We start from the raw sequence: 20603 nt of genomic DNA, 5'->3' as shown, positions 1-20603 counted from the left end.
GCCAAAGAGGGACATTCCCGTAAATTCAAGCTTTGCCTTTGGTGTTTTAACACTCGATGGCACCGTGACGAATGTGGACGAGGTCGAACTGGAAGCCATGTTAATCTTGGACTAAATCAGCCACCGTAGGAGTTAAAACCAAATCGGAATTGAGAGGAACAGAAACTAATATTCACTGGATGGTCATATACCTTTTCACCACTAGATGGGGGAAAATATCACACAGTGGAGCTTTAATGTATTACAATTGAACTACACTCAATAGATTTAGTCGACTAAAACTAGACTAAAACTAAAAACAATTAATATGACTAAAACTAAATGGCGTTTTAGTCAAAAGACTATGACTAAAACTAAATCAAAATTTGCTGTAAAAATTAAAAAAAATTTTTTTGCATTTATATACTTAACTTGAATATTTTCAAATTCTCTAAAATGAGACCTAATTTTCCTAGAGCTTTCAAGCTTCATTCGGTTTATTTATGTATGCATTTATTGTGTTGCATATATAATATATATAGCTTGAATTTATAATTATTTTTCCAAATTCATAGCATGAGAATACATTTTCCAAGAGCTTTCAAACTTCAGCTGGTTTATTTATTAATGCATTTATTTATGCATTTATTTTGTTGTATGTACAAACTGCTATTGTGCAAACATAGCTTGAATTATCCCAAAATGTTCCTAGAGCTTTCAAACGTCATCTGGTTTGTTTGTTTATTTAATTATACAGTTATTTATGTATGCTTTTGTTGATGCATTTAAGAATTTATTTATGAATTTAAGCATTAATTTATTTAAGCTTATTTAGTCATTTGTTAAAGCATTTTTACTTAATAAATTGTTCATGCATTTATGTAATCCTTCATGCATGTATTTTACAGATTTTGTAAATATATTTATTTGCAATTTAATAATTTGCTTTGCTTTATTATTAATTATCCTAACTATGCATGAATACATGGTCAGTCACATTGAGCTGCTTTATCATTTGCATGTACTAATTCCTGGGTCGTTTTGAGAACCGATGCATTTGTCTTCCATTGAAAACTCAACCTAGATCATGTGGTTCGGAACACCCTAGCAACCACATCCTAGCAATGCCTTAGCAACCTTTCCTTTTTTTATGGTTCTGTAAACTCTGGTGGTGTGATTTCTGTGCACCAAACAGAAGAAATAAGCAAGTCATGTTGGACTAGCAGTATTTCAGTGTTTTAACAGCACACTTTGGATACGCATTAAACTGGGATAGACATCCAAAAAAATGACACCCAAGTCAAGCCGGAATATATGGCAGTGAACCCACAGTGTCAGCTGGTTTGAAGTTGGCCGCACGTTATGACGGGTTTTAACTCCATCAGTTATTATTTTTGAGCTGGATTTGAGATTTTCATAAGAGCTGTAGGCCCGCTGCCTGTGTGTTTTTTTCTCCACGTGAGGTGAAATCCTCCTCAGATGTACCACTGGCTGCCGGAATAAGAGCGTCATGCTGTTCGAGTCTTAATGCTCCCTGAAGACTTCCATGAATCCAGCGCACAGATCGAATGCGACGCTGAAAGGCCACTGAAAGTGTGTGTGTGTTGTGTTCCCAAACAGGCCAAGATGCCGTTTGATGCCAATAAGCTGTACTGCAGTGAAATACTGGCCATCCTGCTGCAAAACAACGACAGTAAGTGAAATTATGGCCAGTGAATAATTACACTTTCACACCAGTAGTGACATATTTTCGACATCAAATTAGTTCATTTATATGGACAAGTTTTGCTTCATTCTTGATGTGAACAGGCCTTTAGCTTGACATTTTGTGACATTTTCTTTTGGTATTAAAAGGATGTATATTTATATTTTATGTGCATCAACTGTCAGCTCTTATAAATAATGATATAATTTATAAATTTATACAAGGAGAATCGTGACTGAGAAAGAAGTGCTGATGTCCACGCTGATTTTACTCTATATTTACTCTAAACATATGCAGAAATATAACACATATAAGACTTTAAATTCAATGAGGGTGCAGAGTTATTGTTAATGTGTTTTTTGGGGGGGTTGAATTTCTAGTAAAAATAATAATATTGTGATATACACCAATCAGGTAATGGTATATTACAGTATACCATTACTGTAATATTACTAGGACTCTATGATTTATGTGATGCAGAAAATGTAGATGGAATCCAGTCGTTTTTTTATAATACATTTGAATTATAAAATAAAAACACAATATCCAAGAAGATGAAAACAACCTTCCAAAATAAAAGTTTGGTTTAACTGGAAGAAATTATGATAACAATATATTACAGTAGAATGTACATCTCAAATTAATAGTAGTAATAATAAAAACATTTTCAAAGGAATATAATTTTGTTGCACATGTTTTAATTTAAAGTTTGCCAAAAAAAATAATTGTTTAATTTTCATGTGATTTATAAATTCATACAATTTTATGCATTCATTTGATTACCACTTTTTGATAATACATTTGAAATATATCATAACACAAAATCCATACTAAACAGAATTTCTGAAAAATGTATATTATTGTTATGAATTCAACTGATTAGACATGTTTTTGATTATTACAATTTAATGAAACCATTCAAACGGGTTGCAGAACAATTCAAACGCAAAATTAAACTGATTCTGAGTTTATTGCCCTCCATTAGTACGGCTTTGCTGATCCAGCACTGTAAGCTTGTTCATTGTGTGTGTGTGTGTGTGTGTGTCTGTGTGTGTGTGTGTGTGTGTGTGTGTGTGTGTGTGTGTGTGTGTGTGTGTGTGTGTGTGTGTGTGTGTGTGTGTGTGTGTATACAGTGAGTTCAATACCTGAGTTTATCAGATGCACATCTCTCTCTGTCTGTTCTACGGTCTATTAACACACTGAACTAACATTCATCATGTTTTCTCTTTATGTCTGTCTCTCTCTCTCTCTGTCTCTCTCTCTCTCTCTCTCTCTCTCTCTCTCTCACTCTCTCAGAAACAAGGGAGCTGTTAGGAGAAATGGATGGCATTGATGTACTACTGCAGCAGCTTTCAGTAAGACTCTCTCTCTCTCTCTCTCTCTCTCTGTCTCTCTCAATTCAATTCAATTCAATTCAATTCAATTCAATTCAATTCAATTCAATTCAATTCAATTCAATTCAATTCAATTCAATTGTGCTTTATTGGCATGACAATTGTTGCAATGTATTGCCAAAGCATTTCTAATTCTTACAGAGAATCAACATATGTACATACATTAGATAAATATATAAATATAATAATACATATAAATAATATATATATATATATATATTTTTTTTTTTAAAGTAAAAACAATCAACAATCAAACATTTAGAATTCTAGGAACAGTTTAGAATTCGGTGTGTGTGTTGGTGCGAGTGTGTGTGTGTGTGTGAGAGTGTGAGTGTGTGTGTGAGCGCATCACTGATTGGTCGACTCCTCCCTCTTTTTGTGGCAGGCATTAATATATCTTGCTGCTAGTGGGATACAATCTCTTTTTTCACCTAATAGATATTGAAGTTTTATTTTATAGTTTAATTTTACGAAGTCGGGGCAAAGTATTTGGAATTTGGGATAGAAAGTGTTTCTGATTAGTTGATAGTTTGGGCAGCTGGTGAGGAAGTGTGTCTCTGTCTCCACTTCTCCAGTGGTGCAGTACGGGCAGATGCGGCTCTCTCTGGGCAGCCAGCTCTGTCTGTATCTGCCCGTCTCTACGGTCAGTGTGTGGTTGCTCAGTCTGTACCTCGTCATTCTTCTTCTGAACTCACAGTTTTTCACTGCGCTCAGGTATTCGGCTGTTGTGTAGCTTCTGTTTAGGGCCAAATAACATTCCAGTTTACTTTGTTTTTGTGTTGTTTCAGTCCAATAGGTCAAGTAATTTTCTCTTTGTGCTTTAATAATTTGATTGGGCCAAATTGTGTGGATGAGTGTGTGTGTGTCCTGAGGCTGGCTGTTGTTAGTGGTGTTAGTGTGTGTTTGCAGCCTCAGGATCAGCTGGATCAGGGGACTCTTATCAGAGTTCACTTCATGGTTTTTAAGGGCTTTAAAATGATAAGAGTTGGGGTCACTCATTTTTAGATGTTTCCAAAATTTGATGGCTCGTTTCTCAATGTGTATTAGTAGAGGGTATTGGCCTAATTCTGCCCTGCATGCGTTGTTGGGCGTGTTCCTCTGGACTCTCAGGATACTCTTACAGAACTCAGCATGCAGGGTTTCAATCGGATTTTTGTCCCATTTGTCGAATTCATGATTTAAGAGAGGACCCCAAACTTCACTGCCATATAGTGCAATAGGTTCAATCACTGATTGGAATATTTTGAGCCAGATTCTGATTGGTATTTCAAATTTAATTGATTTTTTGATGGCATAGAAAGCCCTTCTTGCTTTCTCTTTCAGTTCATTCACGGCCAAGCTGAAGTTTCCGTTTGCACTGAATTTCAACCCGAGGTATGTGTAGTCGGTGGCATGATCTACTCTGGTCATACCAAGGGTGAAATTGTGCCTCTTTCCCTGACATCTGGGTCTTTTCTGGAACGTTATTATTTTAGTTTTAGTTGTGTTAATGGTCAGGGCCCAGGTCTGACAGAACTGATGCAGGACGTCCAGGTTCTGCTGTAGACCCTCTTCTGTTGGAGACAGCAGCACCAGATCGTCCGCATACAGGAGGAACTTTATAGAGGAGTCATGTAGTGTGAGGCCAGGAGCTGCTGATTGGTCTAGAAGATTTGCTAATTCATTTATATATATATTGAAGAGGGTCGGTGATAGTGGGCAGCCCTGTCTCACACCACGCCCTTGAGTGAAGAACGCCGTTTGTTTTTTTCCAATTTTAATTGAGCATTGATTGTTTGAGTACATTGTTTTAATTATGTTGTATGTTTTGCCCCCAATACCTGATTCTAGAAGTTTAGACAGAAGACCTTCATGCCAAATTGAATCAAAGGCCTTCTGGAAATCTACAAAGCAAGCAAAAATTTTAGTTTTGTTTTGATTAATTTGTTGGTCGATCAGGGTATGCAGGGTGAAGATGTGGTCTGATGTTCTGTAATTTGGTAAGAATCCAATCTGACTTTTGTTCAGGACATTGTGCTCTGTGAGGAAGTGAACGAGTCTTGTGTTGATGATGCTGCAGAACATCTTCCCCAGGTTACTGCTCACACAGATGCCTCTGTAATTGCTCGGATCTGATTTGTCTCCACTCTTGAATATGGGCGTTATGACTCCTCTATTCCAGGTGTCAGGGAAATGACCAACACTCAGAACCAAGTTAAACAGTTTTAGCAAAGCCAATCTGAAATTGTGTTCTGTGTTCTTCAGCATTTCATTGAGGATGCCGTCTGGTCCACTTGATTTTTTAATTTTTAGTGCCTGGATTTTATCAATCAGTTCATTTTCTGTGATGGGGTAGTCTAATGGGTTTTGGTATTTACCAATTGTATGTTCCATATTGATCATTTTTTCATAAATTTGGGTTTGTTCTGGGTTAATTTTTAGCTTGCTATAAAGTTGTTCAAAGTGATTTTTCCAGGTGTCTCCATTTTGTATGGCTGTTTGTTCATGCTGTTTTTTATTCAGAGAATTCCAGTGGTCCCAGAATTTGTTTGAATGTATAGATTCTTCAATGGTTTTGAGTTGGTTTTGCATGAACTGTTCTCTCTTCTTTCTGAGTGTATTTTTATACTGTTTAAGTTCCTCACAATATTGATGACGCAAATCTACATCGTTTGGTTGTCTGTGTTTTTGATTTGATAATTGTCTTAAATTTTTCCTCATTGTTTTACAATCTAAATCAAACCATTTTTCATTCTCTTCTATAGTTTTGTAGATTTTCCTAGAGGATTTGAGATTAGATAAAGTTGCCAAATAATCAAATATATAATTTATGTTCTCCACGGCCAGATTTACACCATCTCCATCGCGAGGATAAACTCTGCAGAGGAAGTTGTCAATGAGTGAGCACACTTTTGGATGGTCCATTGCTGCCACATATTTTTCTGTGCTGTTTTGTGCCCATCTGTATTTCTCTCTAATGTTGTACAGCTTACTGGGTTGTAGATGTATGTTTGTATTTTCTGTCCTTTTTAGATACACAGTAATTTGGCTGTGATCTGACAGGGGTGTTAGTGGTTTGACCGTGAATGCTCTGAAAGAGAATAGATCTAAATCTGTGATCATGTAGTCAACTGTTGAGCAACCATGAAATGAACTGTAGGTGTATCTCCCCAGAGAATCCCCTCTCACCCTGCCATTGACGAGGTACAGACCGAGGCTTCGACAGAGTTCAAGTAGAACTTTCCCGTTCTTATTTACTTGGGCATCAGAATTATATCTTGGGAAATTTACAATGTTTTGTGGGAAGTTCTGTCCAAAAATATAGTTATTCCCATTATCTGTAGTGTAGTCAGGGAGGGATCCCGTTCTGGCATTTAGATCCCCACAGATTAACACACTTCCCTGGGCCTGGAAGTGGTTAATTTGACTGTGGAGGGTTTCAAAGATGTCTTCATTATAGTATGGAGATTCAGAGGGAGGGATATAGAGAGCACATAAGAATACATCTTTTGTTGTTTGGATAAGGTGCTTGTTGATTTTGAGCCAGATGTGTGATTCTTCTTTTTTAACTGTTTGGATGTATTCATCAATTTCTTGTTTGTGCCAGATTATAATGCCCCCTGAATCTCTCCCCCGTGTGATGCTTTGGTGCTTTCTAGAGGATAGAGATGTTTCACAGTATCCTGAGGGACAAAGAGTGACGTTATCAGTTCTGCGCCAAGTTTCCTGTAGTATAATTATGTCCATGTTTGATATGCTTTTTTTGAAATCTAAAGTATGGGGTTTGTAACCAAAACTGGATGAATTAATACCCTGTATGTTCCACATTGTAATAATTAATGATCTCATTTTGTCAACAAGTTTAACAATTCTACAATCTTAATAGTGCTCTAGAGTAAAACAAACCTAAGTCTAACATAGTGTCAAAATATACATGTGTGAAGGTGTTTTTTTTTTTTTTTTTTTTTCTCTCTCTCTCTCTCTCTCCTCTCTCTCTCTCTCTCTCTCTCTCTCTCTCTCTCTCTCTCTCTCTCTCTCTCTCTCTCTCTCTCTCTCTCTCTCCTCTCCTCTCTCTCTCTCTCTCTCTCTCTCTCATCTCTCTCTCTCTCTCTCTCTCTCTCTCTCTCTCCTCTCTCTCTCTCTCTCTCTCTCTCTGTCTCTCTGTCTCTCTGTCTGTTTCTGTGATTTCTGAGGACATACATTTGTAGACATTTCATGTGTCCCCGTACATATATTGTTCTCTTCGAGCCAGACAACTTTCTAATTTAACTAATCTAATTTAACTAATTTAAAACTTTCTAATTTTAAATAAAAATGTCATGTGCTGTGTTTGCCAAGATCACATATGATGCATATGTAGGGTATATGCAGGAATCCTGAAGTAAATTTTAATACCTTTTTAAGATCTTCTCAAAATATTTAAAGACCTCATCGGCGATGAGAACTACTGTTGAGCAATAAAATAAAAATATATAATCATAAGCTATAACAAAAATATATATTAAATTAGGTGAGTGGATAGTTAAAAAAAATTGCAATTACAAAAAGTAATTCTTGAAAAAACATCTCTGGACTAATTTTATAAAATCTAAAAATGTTAATGAAAAGGTACAAATTACTTTGTGTTCTTATTAAATAAATTTATAAAAAAAACAATTTATATTTAATTTATATATGAATGTAAATAATTATATGGGCCTACACAAATAATATAACATTTCAAGATTTATAGTTTATTGTAAACGTAATGTGCAGCTCTGTAAAGGGGCAACAAATATATGATAGATACGTGAGAACAAGATTTTTTTTAATCATCTTTAAGTGCACAAAACTATGCAAATATATGAAAGCGTGGCACAATGCGCTTATGCGCATCCCGGGTGCAGAATGATGCGCTTAAAGCAACATGGAGTCAGAGGGCGCAGTGCACCGCGAGTGCACATTAAAAAGTTCACGGCATAAAGAGACGATGAGCGTTGAGCGCACAAATCCTAGTCTACTATGTATATCGGTCGGTTTCTTCACAGTTTTAAATTCCGGTTATTGTGCGTGTGATGCCTTGTGTTGTCACCCGGGTAGGGAGCACAACATCGTTCAGAAACCGCTAGATAAACTCCAGGAAGATAAATTATTTTATCTGCATATCAAGTATTATAACGGGAATATATCATCTTGGAGTGAGCTTTACCGAGCAGCTGACTGACTGTAACCAAACACGACGCGCAGTTTGAATGCTGAACGGAGAATGATGGACAGCTACAGCGGAGGAAAGACATTCAGCTATGGAATGGCTTTAGATGACTTTGTACTAGCAAATCATAAAATACTAATAATGATTGCTGAAAGATCATGTGACAATATATATTTCTGATGATTATTTAATTACCACGACATGCCTAATCTGAGCAAGTGACTGCCTGTCTTGAGTTTTGTCGACAGACGGAGGTGGCACGAAATGTGACGGAGGCGGCCGCTATGCAGGAAAAACCATAGAAAAACCCTGCGGTCATTGTTTAAACTCATCCTACTCCAACCAGGAGTCCGCAAATTTACATTTCCCCATTTCGGAGTCTGTTTCGCAACGTGTGGAGGGCGACACATCACCTAACTGCGCATTTCGCAAAATACGTGACATCACCCATAGACGGTGTGCGCGCCCGAGCTGATCTCACTGACATATCACTATTCAGACAGGACTAGTTTTCTAAATTATATTTGAGTTACAATTCTCATCACCCAACATCTGTGATTTCAAATATATTCAAAATAATGTTTTCGGAGAGTGAAGTAAAAAAAACTTTCTCCCACCATTTAGATTTTATTTCTTTTTGTTGTTAAAATCTTGTGAATCTTGTTCAATGTGCAGATTGCCTCTCTCTCAGTCCTTCCCCTCCCCCCTCACTCTCAGGCTCACCCTGGGTGTGTGTGTGTGTGGGGTCTCTCTCTCACCCTGTGAGTTTGAGTGTGTGCATTTCTCTCTTGATGATGATAATTTACCCCTTTCATATCATAGACTATCACAAATAACTATCACTTGTGAATAAGTAAAAAAATAACTATACAAATACCTTGAATTAAATACTGGCCTTCTGGACTTATAACATTTTGAGCAGGAAAAGATAACTTTTCACATATTTGAAAGAGATCTATTTCATCCCATGACATTAAAAATCATCTACATTTAAATGACATCATGGGTGTGGCTTGTGGTGATAGTGGCACCAGCTGCTGCGGTAAATGTGACATATTCGAGCGATTTAAAAAAATTATCCTGTTTAAATGCATATTGCCTGCCGTGCACAGTTATGCTGATGCCACCGGGGTGGCGGTGCCACCGGCTTGGGCCCGTCATCGCTGCTCGCAGCTTTAATTCTTTGTTTTGTTTTTTTTTTGTTTGTTTTTTTTTTTCGACTTCTCGGGTACTTTTGGGGCACTTAACATGCTCGAAAACTCTTGAAACTTCGCACAGGCATCGGAATGCGCGGCCATCAGAGCCGGGCTGAAGCTGGTACCCGGGCGTGGCAGGGGGGCTCGACAGCGCCCCCTTAAGTGGGGTCTGAAAACTTGGTCCATATATCAAACACACTTGCACGTACATGTATGAAACTTGGTACACATTTAGATCTCATCGGGCCGAACAACTTTCGTGCTCATAGTTATGTGTCAGCCCAACAGGAAGTGAGCTATTATGGGTTGTTCGGAAAACCCATGCTCTGGAATTTAATATACTCCTCCGAGGCCATTGTTTCGATCATTGCCAAACTCGGTCAGCATGAAGAGAACATATCCAGGATGCTAAATTGCGAGCGGATTTTTGATATCTCAAATGGTTTGGCCGTGGCGAAGCAACGAATTTATGGCGAGAAAAGGGAAACAGGAAGTGTGTTATAACTTGTGCAAACATTGACTGGTTTGGATGAAACTTCAGCTGTGTGTTCGTTGTAAGAGGCCGATCACATGGATATGACTTTTGTGAGTCAAAGTTATAGCGCCACCAACTGGCAGCAGGAAGTGTGTCACTTTCAAAAATGCTTTGAATCACCATCTTATTTTCACCAGATTTATTTCAAACTTCATCAGTATAATGTGAAAACATGACAGATAGAGACGTATGAAATGGATTCCTGAAATTTCAAATACTGTTGCCATGGCAACGTGTCAAAGTTTAATAATCTTTTGGCTGTTCTGAGGCTCTTAGCATGCTTGAAATTGCTTGAAACTGCTTGAAACTCAACACACACATCAGAGATGTCAGTCAGTACACATGGGCAAAGCCTCAGAAACGGGCGGGGATGAGGGGCTCTCTAGCGCCACCTTTTGACAAAAGTGAAGGGCTTCGTTTCATCTACAATCACCAAACTCAGTATATATATTGACCTCATCGAGCCGGACAACTTTCTAATTTACAGTCATTAGCTCCGACCAACAGGAAGTCAGATATTTTGGTTTGAAGGTAAATTTTTGGTTAAATCGGGGTCTGAGTTTTTACGTTCTCCTCGTAGGCGATTTATTCAATATCCACCAAACTCGGTCAACATGAAACAAAGATACTGAAGATGCTAAAATGTGAACGGATATTGGATATCTCAAACGGTGTTTCCATGGCAAGGGATTAAATAAGGACAAAAAAGGGGAACAGAAATTCTCTGTGTCTGCTGCTCTCCCCTCAATGAACACAAGATGGCTATTAGTTTTGAAGCAGGATAAAAAAAAAACTTGTTTCTCTCTCTCTCTCTCTCTCTCTCTCTCTCTCTCTCTCTTGTTTGTGATTTATGAGGACACAAATTTGTATAATGACATGGGTATTACACTGGTATTACAACGTGTATGTGTGTGTGTTTAAAAACATACTAAAACAATGTTTTATTAAAATGTAACCAAATAGCTTTAAAATAATCATACTATTTTTCAGATCAATATATTTATTTTATTTAATATATTTCTTCTGAATATTTATTCTCTGTCTGCCCTCCCCTCACTAAAAGGTAGCAGTGTTGTTATTTTTGAAACTCTCTCTCTCCGTGTGTGTGTGTGTGTGTGTGTGTGTGTATGTGTGTGTGTGTGTGTGTGTGTGTGTGTGTGTGTGTGTGTGTGTGTGTGTGTGTGTGTGTGTGCTTGTTTATGTGATTTATTAGGGACGAAAATTTGTATAATGACATGGGTATTACACTGTTATTACAACGTAGTGGTTAATGAGGACATTTCATGTGTCCACATAATAAAAATATCTTTAAAAACATACTAAATAATGTATTATTAAAATGTAACCAAGTAGCTTTAAAAATATACTACAAATTACAATGAAAACATGGTTTATGAGAATATTTCCTGTGTCCCATAAATTAAATAGCTTTAAGGGGTTTGGGTGTTGTGTGTGTGTGTGTGTGTGTGTGTGTGTGTGTGTGTGTGTGTGTGTGTGTGTGTGTGTGTGTGTGTGTGTGTGTGTGTGTGTGTGTGTGTGTGTGTGTGTGTGTGTGTGTGTGTGTGTGTGTGTGTGTGTGTGTGTGTGTGTGTGTGTGTGTGTGTGTGTGTGTGTGTGTGTGTGTGTGTGTGTGTGTGTGTGTGTGTGTGTGTGTGTGTGTGTGTGTGTGTGTGTGTGTGTGTGTGTGTGGGCATGTTTTTGTGAAATATCAGGACACAAATGTGTATAATGACATGGGTATGACATAGGTATTACAAAAAGAGGGTGAAATATGAGGACGTTCCCCATGTCCTCACATTTCAAAATGCTTATAAATCACACAGAACAAGGTTTTTTTCACAGAAAGTGAACTGCACAGTCTCCTGTGAGGGTTAGGTTTAGGGGCAGGGGCAGTGTAAGGGGATAGAAAATACGGTTTGTACGGTATAAAAACCATTACGCCTATGGAATGTCCTCACATTTCACAAAAACAAACGTGTGTGTGTGTGTGTGTGTGTCCACCAACTGGCAGCAGGAAGTGTGTCACTTTCAAAAATGCTAAATCACTGTCTTGTTTTCACCCGATTTACTTCAAACTTCATCAGTAAAAAGACAAAACATGGCAGATGTAGACATACGAATGGATTCCTGATATTTTACATACTGTTCCCATGGCAGTGTGTCAAAGTTTAATCATCTTTTGGCTGTTTTTGAGGCTCTTAGCATGCTTGAAATTGCTTGAAACTCAACACACACATCAGAGATGTCAGTCAGTGGAAATGGGCAAAGCCTCAGAAATGGGTGTGTTGGAGGGGTGTTTATTACAACATAATCATGGTTTATGAAGACATTTCATGTGTCCCCGTAAATCAAAATAGCTTTAAAAGCATACTAAACAATGTTTTAATAAAAATGTAAAAATGCAGAATGTTTTCTGTGATGGTAGGTTTAGGGGTAGTGTGTGTGTGTGTGTGTGTGTGTGTGTGTGTGTGTGTGTGTGTGTGTGTGTGTGTGTGTGTGCGATATGTAGGCTTAGGGGTAGTGTAGGGGGATAGAATTTACAGTTTGTACAGTATAAAAACCATTAAGTCTATGGAATGCCCTCTGCCTGTCTTTCCCCTTCCCCCTCTCTATCACTCTCTCTTTGTGTGTGTGTGTGTGTGTGTGTGTGTGTGTGTGTGTGTGTGTGTGGAGGGGGGGGGGGGCTCTCTCTCACCCTGTGAGTATGTGTGTGTGTGCCTTTCTCTCAGTCCTTCCCCTCCCCCTCACTCTCCCTCTATCATGTGTGTGTGTGTGTGTGTGTGTGTGTGTGTGTGTGTGTGTGTGTGTGTGTGTGTGTGTGTGTGTGTGTGTGTGTGTGTGTGTGTGTGTGTGTGTGTGTGTGTGTGTGTGTGTGTGTGTGTGTGTGTGTGTGTGTGTGTGTGTGTGTGTGTGTGTGTGTGTGTGTGACTTACTCTATTTATTTTTTACATTGGACCACACATATTGATTTCAAATATATTCAACATATTTTTTTCAGAGAGTGAAATAAAAAAAACTTTCTCCCACCATTTGGATTTTATTTCTTTTTGTTGTTAAAATCTTGTGAACCTTGTTCAATGTGCAGATTGCCTCTCTCTCAGTCCTTCCCCTCCCCCCTCACTCTCAGGCTCACCCTGGGTGTGTGTGTGTTTGATTGTGTGCGCGCACGTGTGTGTGTGGTGTGTGTGTGTGTGGGGGGGGGGGGGGTGTCTCTCTCACCCTGTGAGTTTGTGTGTGTGCCTTTCTCTCTCGGAATGATAATTTACCCCTTTCGTATCATAGACTATCACAAAAAACTATCACTTTAGTGTGAATAAGTAAAAAAGAACTACAAACACCTTGAATTAAATACTGGCCTTCTGGACTTACAAAATTTTGAGCAGGAAAATATAACTTTTATTTATTTTATCCTATGACATTAAAATTAATCTAGATTTAAATTACATCATGGGTGTGGCTTGTGGTGATAGTGGCACCAGTTGCTGCGGTAAATGTGGCATATTCGAGCGATTTTAAAAATATTCTCCTGTTTAAATGCATATTGCCTGCCGTGCACAGTTAAGCTGATGCCACCGGCGTAGCGGTGCCACCGGCTTGGGCCCGTCATCGCTGCTCGCAGCTTTAATTATTATTATTATTATTATTTTATCGACTTCTCGGGCACTTTTGGGGCCCTTACCATGCTCAAAAACTCTTGAAACTTTGCACACAAATCGGAATGCGCGGCCATCAGAGCCGGGCTGAAGCTGGTACCCGGGCGTGGCAGGGGGGCTCAACAGCGCCCCCTAAAGTGGTGTCTGAAAACTTGGTCTATATATCAAACACACTTGCACGTACATGTATGAAACTCGGTACACATATAGACCTCATCGGGCCAAACAACTTTCGTGCTCCAAGTTACGTGTCAGCCCAACAGGAAGTGAGCTAATATGGGTTGTTCTGAAAACACATGCTCTGGAATTTAATATACTCCTCCGAGGCCATTGTTTCAATCAGTGCCAAACTCGGTCAGCATGAAGTCAAGACACAGAGGATGCTAAATTGCGAACGGATTTTTGATATCTTAAACGGTTTGGCCGTGGCGAAGCAACGAATTTATGGCGAGAAAAGGTAAACAGGAAGTGTGTAATAACTTTCTTTTCTTTATTTGACTGATTTGGATGAAACTTCAGCTGTGTGTTCGTTGTAAGAGGCCGATCACATGGATATGACTTTTGTGAGTCAAAGTTATAGCGCCACCAACTGGCAGCAGGAAGTGTGTCACTTTCAAAAATGCTTTGAATCACCATCTTATTTTCACGCGATTGACTTCAAACTTCATCAGTATAATGTGAAAACATGACAGATAGAGACATATGAATGAATTCCTGATATTTCAAATAATGCTGCCATGGCAACATGTCAAAGTTTAATAATGTTTTTGGCTGTTTGTGTGCCCTCCCCTCTATCACCAAAAGGTGGCAGTGTTGTATTATTTTTGAAACTCCCTTTCTCTCTCTCTCTCTCTGTGCTTGTTTTTGTGATTTATGAGGACACAAATGTGTATGATGACATGGGTATTACACTGGTATTACAACGTAGTGGTTAATGTGGACATGAACTATGACACTATATCACTACAGGACTCATTTTCTAAATGACATTTGAGTTACAATTCTTATCACCTGACAGCCGTGATTTCATGTACTCATTCAGACAGAACTCTTTTTTTAAAACAGAGGAGTGTGTGTGTTTTCTATGCATGTGCTTTACAGAAGGTCATGTGCTGTGTTTGCAAAGATCACTTTTGACACATTTGTCTTTAAATTCATTATTTACTGACATAGTTCAAATTTATTTAAAAAAAAAATTCACATTATTTTCTACAAGTGTCTGTTTATAAGTGTCTTTTTTTCACAGAAAGTTTTTGTTTGAACGTGAATATTTGTATAATTCAGGGTCTGAGTTTTTACGTTCTCCTCGTAGGTGATTTATTCAATCTCCACCAAACTCGGTCAACGTGAAATGGAAGCTTAACGCATTAAAAATATTTAACGCAAAAAACGCAGCGTCCGTTTTTATATCTATTTTTGCTTAGCGTTACATGATCACGCTCCTATTCATGTAAATGCTTCCAAGCGCGACAAGACACAAGAGAGCGCGCTGTATGCCAGTGTCCTGTCTGTGTGTGTGTGTGTGTGTGTGTGTCAGTGTCCTGTCTGTGTGTGTGTGTGTGTGTGTGTGTGTGTCCTGTCTGTGTGTGTGTATGTGTGTGTGTCAGTGTCCTGTCTGTGTGGATGCGTCTCATGTCAGCTAATCAAGGGACACACACACACACACACACACACACACACACACACACACACACACTCGATGCATAGATAGACTCGCGTCAGTTTCCTGCTCACATCGAGTTCTCTTTTGCTCTTGAACAAACAATAACACAGAGGATTTTGAGTATTCTCATATTAGAGTCTTAAATTAGTTAAATAACGTCTTAAATGAACTTTAAAGAGTTGTGAGGAAATGAGATGCGCGGGACCGCGCGTGAGATCCGCGGTTGTTCTTAAAGTGACAGGAGCACTGATGATGCCTGTCATTAATGTTCATCAAAGAACAACGGGAACAGAGAAAATTGTAGCTTTAATGATGATTCATCTATATTTCATTTATTATTTATGCAGTTAAGGAAGGTTTGATAACTATTACATTTCTGTATAACAAGGAAGGCCATGGGTAAATATAACATTTATTATTTTGGGCTTATGTAAAGATTTTTTTAAGTTTACTTAAATTAAAAGTTGTTTTTTAAAGCCTAATAAATGTTGAAATTGGGAGCTTTCAGTTATACTGTAATGTAACGTCATTAATGTTTCATAGAGTAAATACTAACGTTAATAAAGAGTAAATTTCAAAGAGTAAAAATAAATACTATCGAGCAAAGATACTAATAAAATAAACTATGCTTTTCAGGTTTTTCAGGTACGTCTAACATTAGTTTTCAGGTACAGAAATTGATCAAATGTAAAATAACATTGCATATATGACTATAAATTAAAGATTAATCCTATTAAACTTACAAAAGTTATTCAATCAAGAGCAGTGAGTGATGCCCTTGTCTTTTGTTTGACATTAAACAGACAGCAGTAAAGGCTACTGCCCCTTTAAGACCTCGGATATGCGTCGTCTTTTCTGGACTGTATAAAGCTTACTTAAGCCATATACAGACTATGTCTGCTAGAATACTCATCAATATGTTGACATTCTTTTTGCGTGAGTTTGTCCGTTCAAGAGCAAGACTTGAAAGAGAACTCAATATTTGCGCGCTGAGAGACGTGTGCGCGCTCTCGGATGAGTGCACGGAAAATTTTCTCACAGTGCGCGCGACTTCTCATTCGCGTCTTCTGGCACTAAACCAGATAGTTGCGTGTTCTGAGTTAACACAATCAGAACGTAAAAATACGGGATATTTTACGGGAAAATACTAAAACGGGAAGACAGCGGGAAAAGAGCTAAAATACGTGAGAAACCCGGAAAAAACGGGAGGGTTGACAGCTATGGTGTGTGTGTGTGTGTGTGCGATATGTAGGCTTAGGGGTAGTGTAGGGGGATAGAATGTACAGTTTGTACAGTATACAAACCATTAAGTCTATGGAATGCCATCTGCCTGTCTTTCCCCTTCCCCCTCTCTATCTGTGTGTGTGTGTGTGTGGGGGGGGGGGGTCTCTCTCTCACCCTGTGAGTTTGTGTGTGTGCCTTTCTCTCAGTCCTTCCCCTCCCCCTCACTCTCACTCTATCATTGTGTGTGTGTGTGTGACTTTCTCTCTTGATCATAATTTAACCCTTTCATATAGGCTATCACAAATAACTATCACTTGAAATAAAAACGTCATGTGATGTGTTTGCCAAGATCACGTATGATGCACATGTCTTTAAATTAACCTCTTAACAAGCGCCCCATTTTTTAGGAATTCTTTGAAAACGATATACCCAAATGAAAATGTCTGCAGCTCTTAAACCCTATGGTCTATATTCATAAACCTGGTCTTATTTTAAACTAGACACTTGAAATATTGCTACCCAAGAGTCATAATAACTCAAAGTAATATGGGAACAGAGTAATATACATGTAAATATACATGTAAGTGACTCACGTTTTTTGTTTTCAATTAGGGAAAAAAATATTATAATTTAATGTTAAGAGCCTGAAAATAACTTAAATATAAAACTGAATGTCTAATCATGTCATGATTCAAATATGAGGATGATTCTCTCAGTAATGTAGCTTCTGTGAGCTTTTATGTCAAGAAAAGTCTAGGCGTCATTTCAAAAAGGCCATTTATTTCAGAACATTTGCTATTGTAAAGAGTAGTTTTTCATTCAAATAAATCTGCAATAAACTGCAATATACTACTAATTATAATGGATAAACAGTTACTGAAAAACTAAAGCAACTATTTACAGAGATTACAAAGTGTAAAAAACTCATTTAGCTGATGGGAAGCGTCTGTGAGAGACTGCGCGCTCCACTGCAGTTGCGCCATGGAGAACGCGCAGCCAGCGCACTAACAGTATTCACCAAAGCCTACTTACGCAAACTGCGCAAGATAATGCCTTTTGATTGGTTACTAAGTCCATCAATCAAACCTTTGTTGGAAAGGCATTGGCTGGGCACCGAGTGCCTTTATCCAACGAAAACCATGGGCGCAATGATTGACAGCTCACCAAGCCTGTAAGGCACTTCCTCTATATGATGCATCCCAGAAGAGTCTCTGATTGAAGGAGAGGGACGAGGGAGGGTTTAAAATACGTGGGAGAAGCTATTCTAGCAGGGGGAGTTTGCCAGACACGGAATAGAATCGATATTTCATTGAAAATGGACATGATTGATCACGCTAACTCAAAACTCTCTTGCAAACAACGGAGGATTTTTAGTTTTTTCCCTATTTTTTCGTTGTTTTGGATTAAAAAGTGGGATGCATTTTGAAGAATGGACTCTTACACAGAGATGTATGCGGGTGTTTATTGGATTCGTCCGATCTGATCTGAACGACAGGAGATGAAAGATGAGTAACGCTGATATTATGCTAATGTTTACATGGATGGTCCTTTAGCGTTTCATTTAACCCTTTCCTCTCTGGTGTATTTATTGCAAAAACAAGTTCAGAACATGAATCTTGAGTGTTTTAGCTTTCAAATGATGCATAGTTTGTGATAGTTGATTGAATATTTTGTATAAAACAAAAGTAAATAAAAGTACACACCCCCCCACTTCCGTCAACCCCCCCGTCCACGATCCGATGCGGGTTAAGAAGTTAATTATTTACTGATATAATATAAATGTATTAAAACATAAATTTCACATGATTTTATAAAAGTGGCTATTTATAATAAACTTCCATAAAATGTAGACACGCATCTTACTCTTACCTGACACTGATATTAAAATCATCTTTGCAGTTTCTGTGATTTGGCTCCATTTATACATTTTTTATTAAAAAAAATGTATTGGACCACCCATATTGAAATGAAAGCATGTTTTATGGTGCATAAGATTGGTGCACAAACGGTAGCTAAGGTAGCTCAAAAACACATGAAGAGAAGTGTTAGAATAAAACAACATCAGCATTCGAATGGTATTCTGAACTCATTCCAATTTGACCTTTGACATAATCTGACATGAAATTCTTATAAATTTAATTGATCTCATAGATGTGGCTGTTGTGGTTTGTGGTCATAGCAGCACCAACTGCTGCAGTTAATGTGGTGAATTCAGATGACTTTGACATAGTCCTTTTATGTTTTCCCATTTTAAATGCCTATTGCCTGCCGTGCACAGTTAAACTGATGCCACCGGGGTGGCGGTGCCACCGGCTTGGGCCCGTCATCGCTGCTCGCAGCTTTAATTCTTTTTATTTATTTATTTATTTTTTTTCTCTACTTCTCGGGTACTTTTGGGGCACTTAACATGCTCGAAAACTCTTGAAACTTTGCACACACGTCGGAATGCGCGGCCATCAGAGCCGGGCTGAAGCTGGTACCTGGGCGTGGCAGGGGGACTCGACAGCGCCCCCTAGAACGCGTTTAGAAACTTGGTCCATGTATCAAACACACTTGCACGTACATGTATGAAACTCGGTACACATATAGACCTTATCGGGCCGAACAACTTTCGTGCTCATAGTTATGCGTCAGCCCAACAGGAAGTGAGCTATTATGGGTTGTTCGGAAAACCCATGCTCTGGAATTTAATATACTCCTCCGAGGCCATTTTTTCGATCATTGCCAAACTCGGTCAGCATGAAGTGAACATATCCAGGATGCTAAATTGCGAGCGGATTTTTTATATGTCAAATGGTTTGGCTGTGGCGAAGCAACGAATTTATGGCGAGAAAAGGGAAACAGGAAGTGTGTTTTAACTTGTGCAAATATTGACTGATTTGGATGAAACTTCAGCTGTGTGTTTGTTGTAAGAGGCCGATCACATGGATATGACTTTTGTGAGTCAAAGTTATAGCGCCACCAACTGGCAGCAGGAAGTGTGTCACTTTCAAAAATGCTTTGAATCACCATCTTATTTTCACCAGATTTATTTCAAACTTCATCAGTATAATGTGAAAACATGACAGATAGAGACGTATGAAATGGATTCCTGAAATTTCAAATACTGTTGCCATGGCAACGTGTCAAAGTTTAATAATCTTTTGGCTGTTTTGAGGCCCTTAGCATGCTTGAAATTGCTTGAAACTGCTTGAAACTCAACACACACATCAGAGATGTCAGTCAGTACACATTGGCAAAGCCTCAGAAATGGGCGGGGATGAGGGGCTCTCTAGCGCCACCTTTTGACAAAAGTGGGGGGGTTAGTTTTATCTTCAGTCACCAAACTCGGTACATATATTGTTCTCTTCGAGCCGGACAACTTTCGAATTTACAGTCATTAGCTCCGACCAACAGGAAGTCAGATATTTTGGTTTGAAGATGAATATTTGTGTAATTCAGGGTCTGAGTTTTTACGTTCTCCTCGTAGGCGATTTATTCAATATCCACCAAACTCGGTCAACATGAAACAAAGATACTGAAGATGCTAAAATGCGAACGGATTTTGGATATCTCAAACGGTGTTGCCATGCCGAGGGATTAAATAAGGACAAAAAAGGGGAACAGAAATTCTCTCATATCTTGTAAAATCATATTTTGATTTCAATTAAATTAAGATTGTATGTTTGGCAATTGAACTTAGATTAATTTTAAAAGACTATACTATTTTTCAGATGAATATATATATATTTTATAAATATTTCTTTGTATAATGTATTGTGCCTGTGTGTGCCCTCCCCTCAATGAACACAAGATGGCAGCATTGTGTTAGTTTTGAAACAGGATTAAAAAAAAAACATTCCATCTCTTCAGGGATTTGTGTGTGTGTGTGTGTGTGTGTGTGTGTGTGTGTGTGTGTGTGTGTGTGTGTGTGTGTGTGTGTGTGTGTGTGTGTGTGTGTGTGTGTGTGTGTGTGTGTGTGTGTGTGTGTGTGTGTGTGTGTGTGTGTGTGTGTGTGTGTGTGTGTGTGTGTGTGTGTGTGTGTGTGTGTGTGTGTGTGTGTGTGTGTGTGTGTGTGTGTGTGTGTGTGTGTGTGTGTGTGTGT

The 20603-nt window shown here is 38.5% G+C and overlaps 1 protein-coding gene across 1 annotated transcript in view; it reads left to right on the top strand.

Annotated features, from left to right (window-relative positions):
- The window catches only part of ctnnbl1 (catenin, beta like 1), a 105985-nt gene that overhangs the window by 35987 nt on the left and 49395 nt on the right, over positions 1 to 20603 (top strand). Inside the window, exons 8-11 of the mRNA XM_079803290.1 lie at positions 1600 to 1672; positions 2981 to 3039; positions 3654 to 3721; positions 4402 to 4452. Coding sequence (XP_079659416.1) covers positions 1600 to 1672; positions 2981 to 3039; positions 3654 to 3721; positions 4402 to 4452 — 251 coding nt within the window. The remainder of the gene's footprint in view (positions 1 to 1599; positions 1673 to 2980; positions 3040 to 3653; positions 3722 to 4401; positions 4453 to 20603) is intronic.

The sequence above is a fragment of the Gobio gobio genome, assembly GCF_949357685.1.
Source record: "Gobio gobio genome assembly, chromosome: 21".
NCBI classification, from domain to species: domain Eukaryota; kingdom Metazoa; phylum Chordata; class Actinopteri; order Cypriniformes; family Gobionidae; genus Gobio; species Gobio gobio.
The sequence above is the reverse complement of the archived record's forward strand: the minus strand, read 5'-3'. Positions and strand labels throughout refer to the sequence as shown.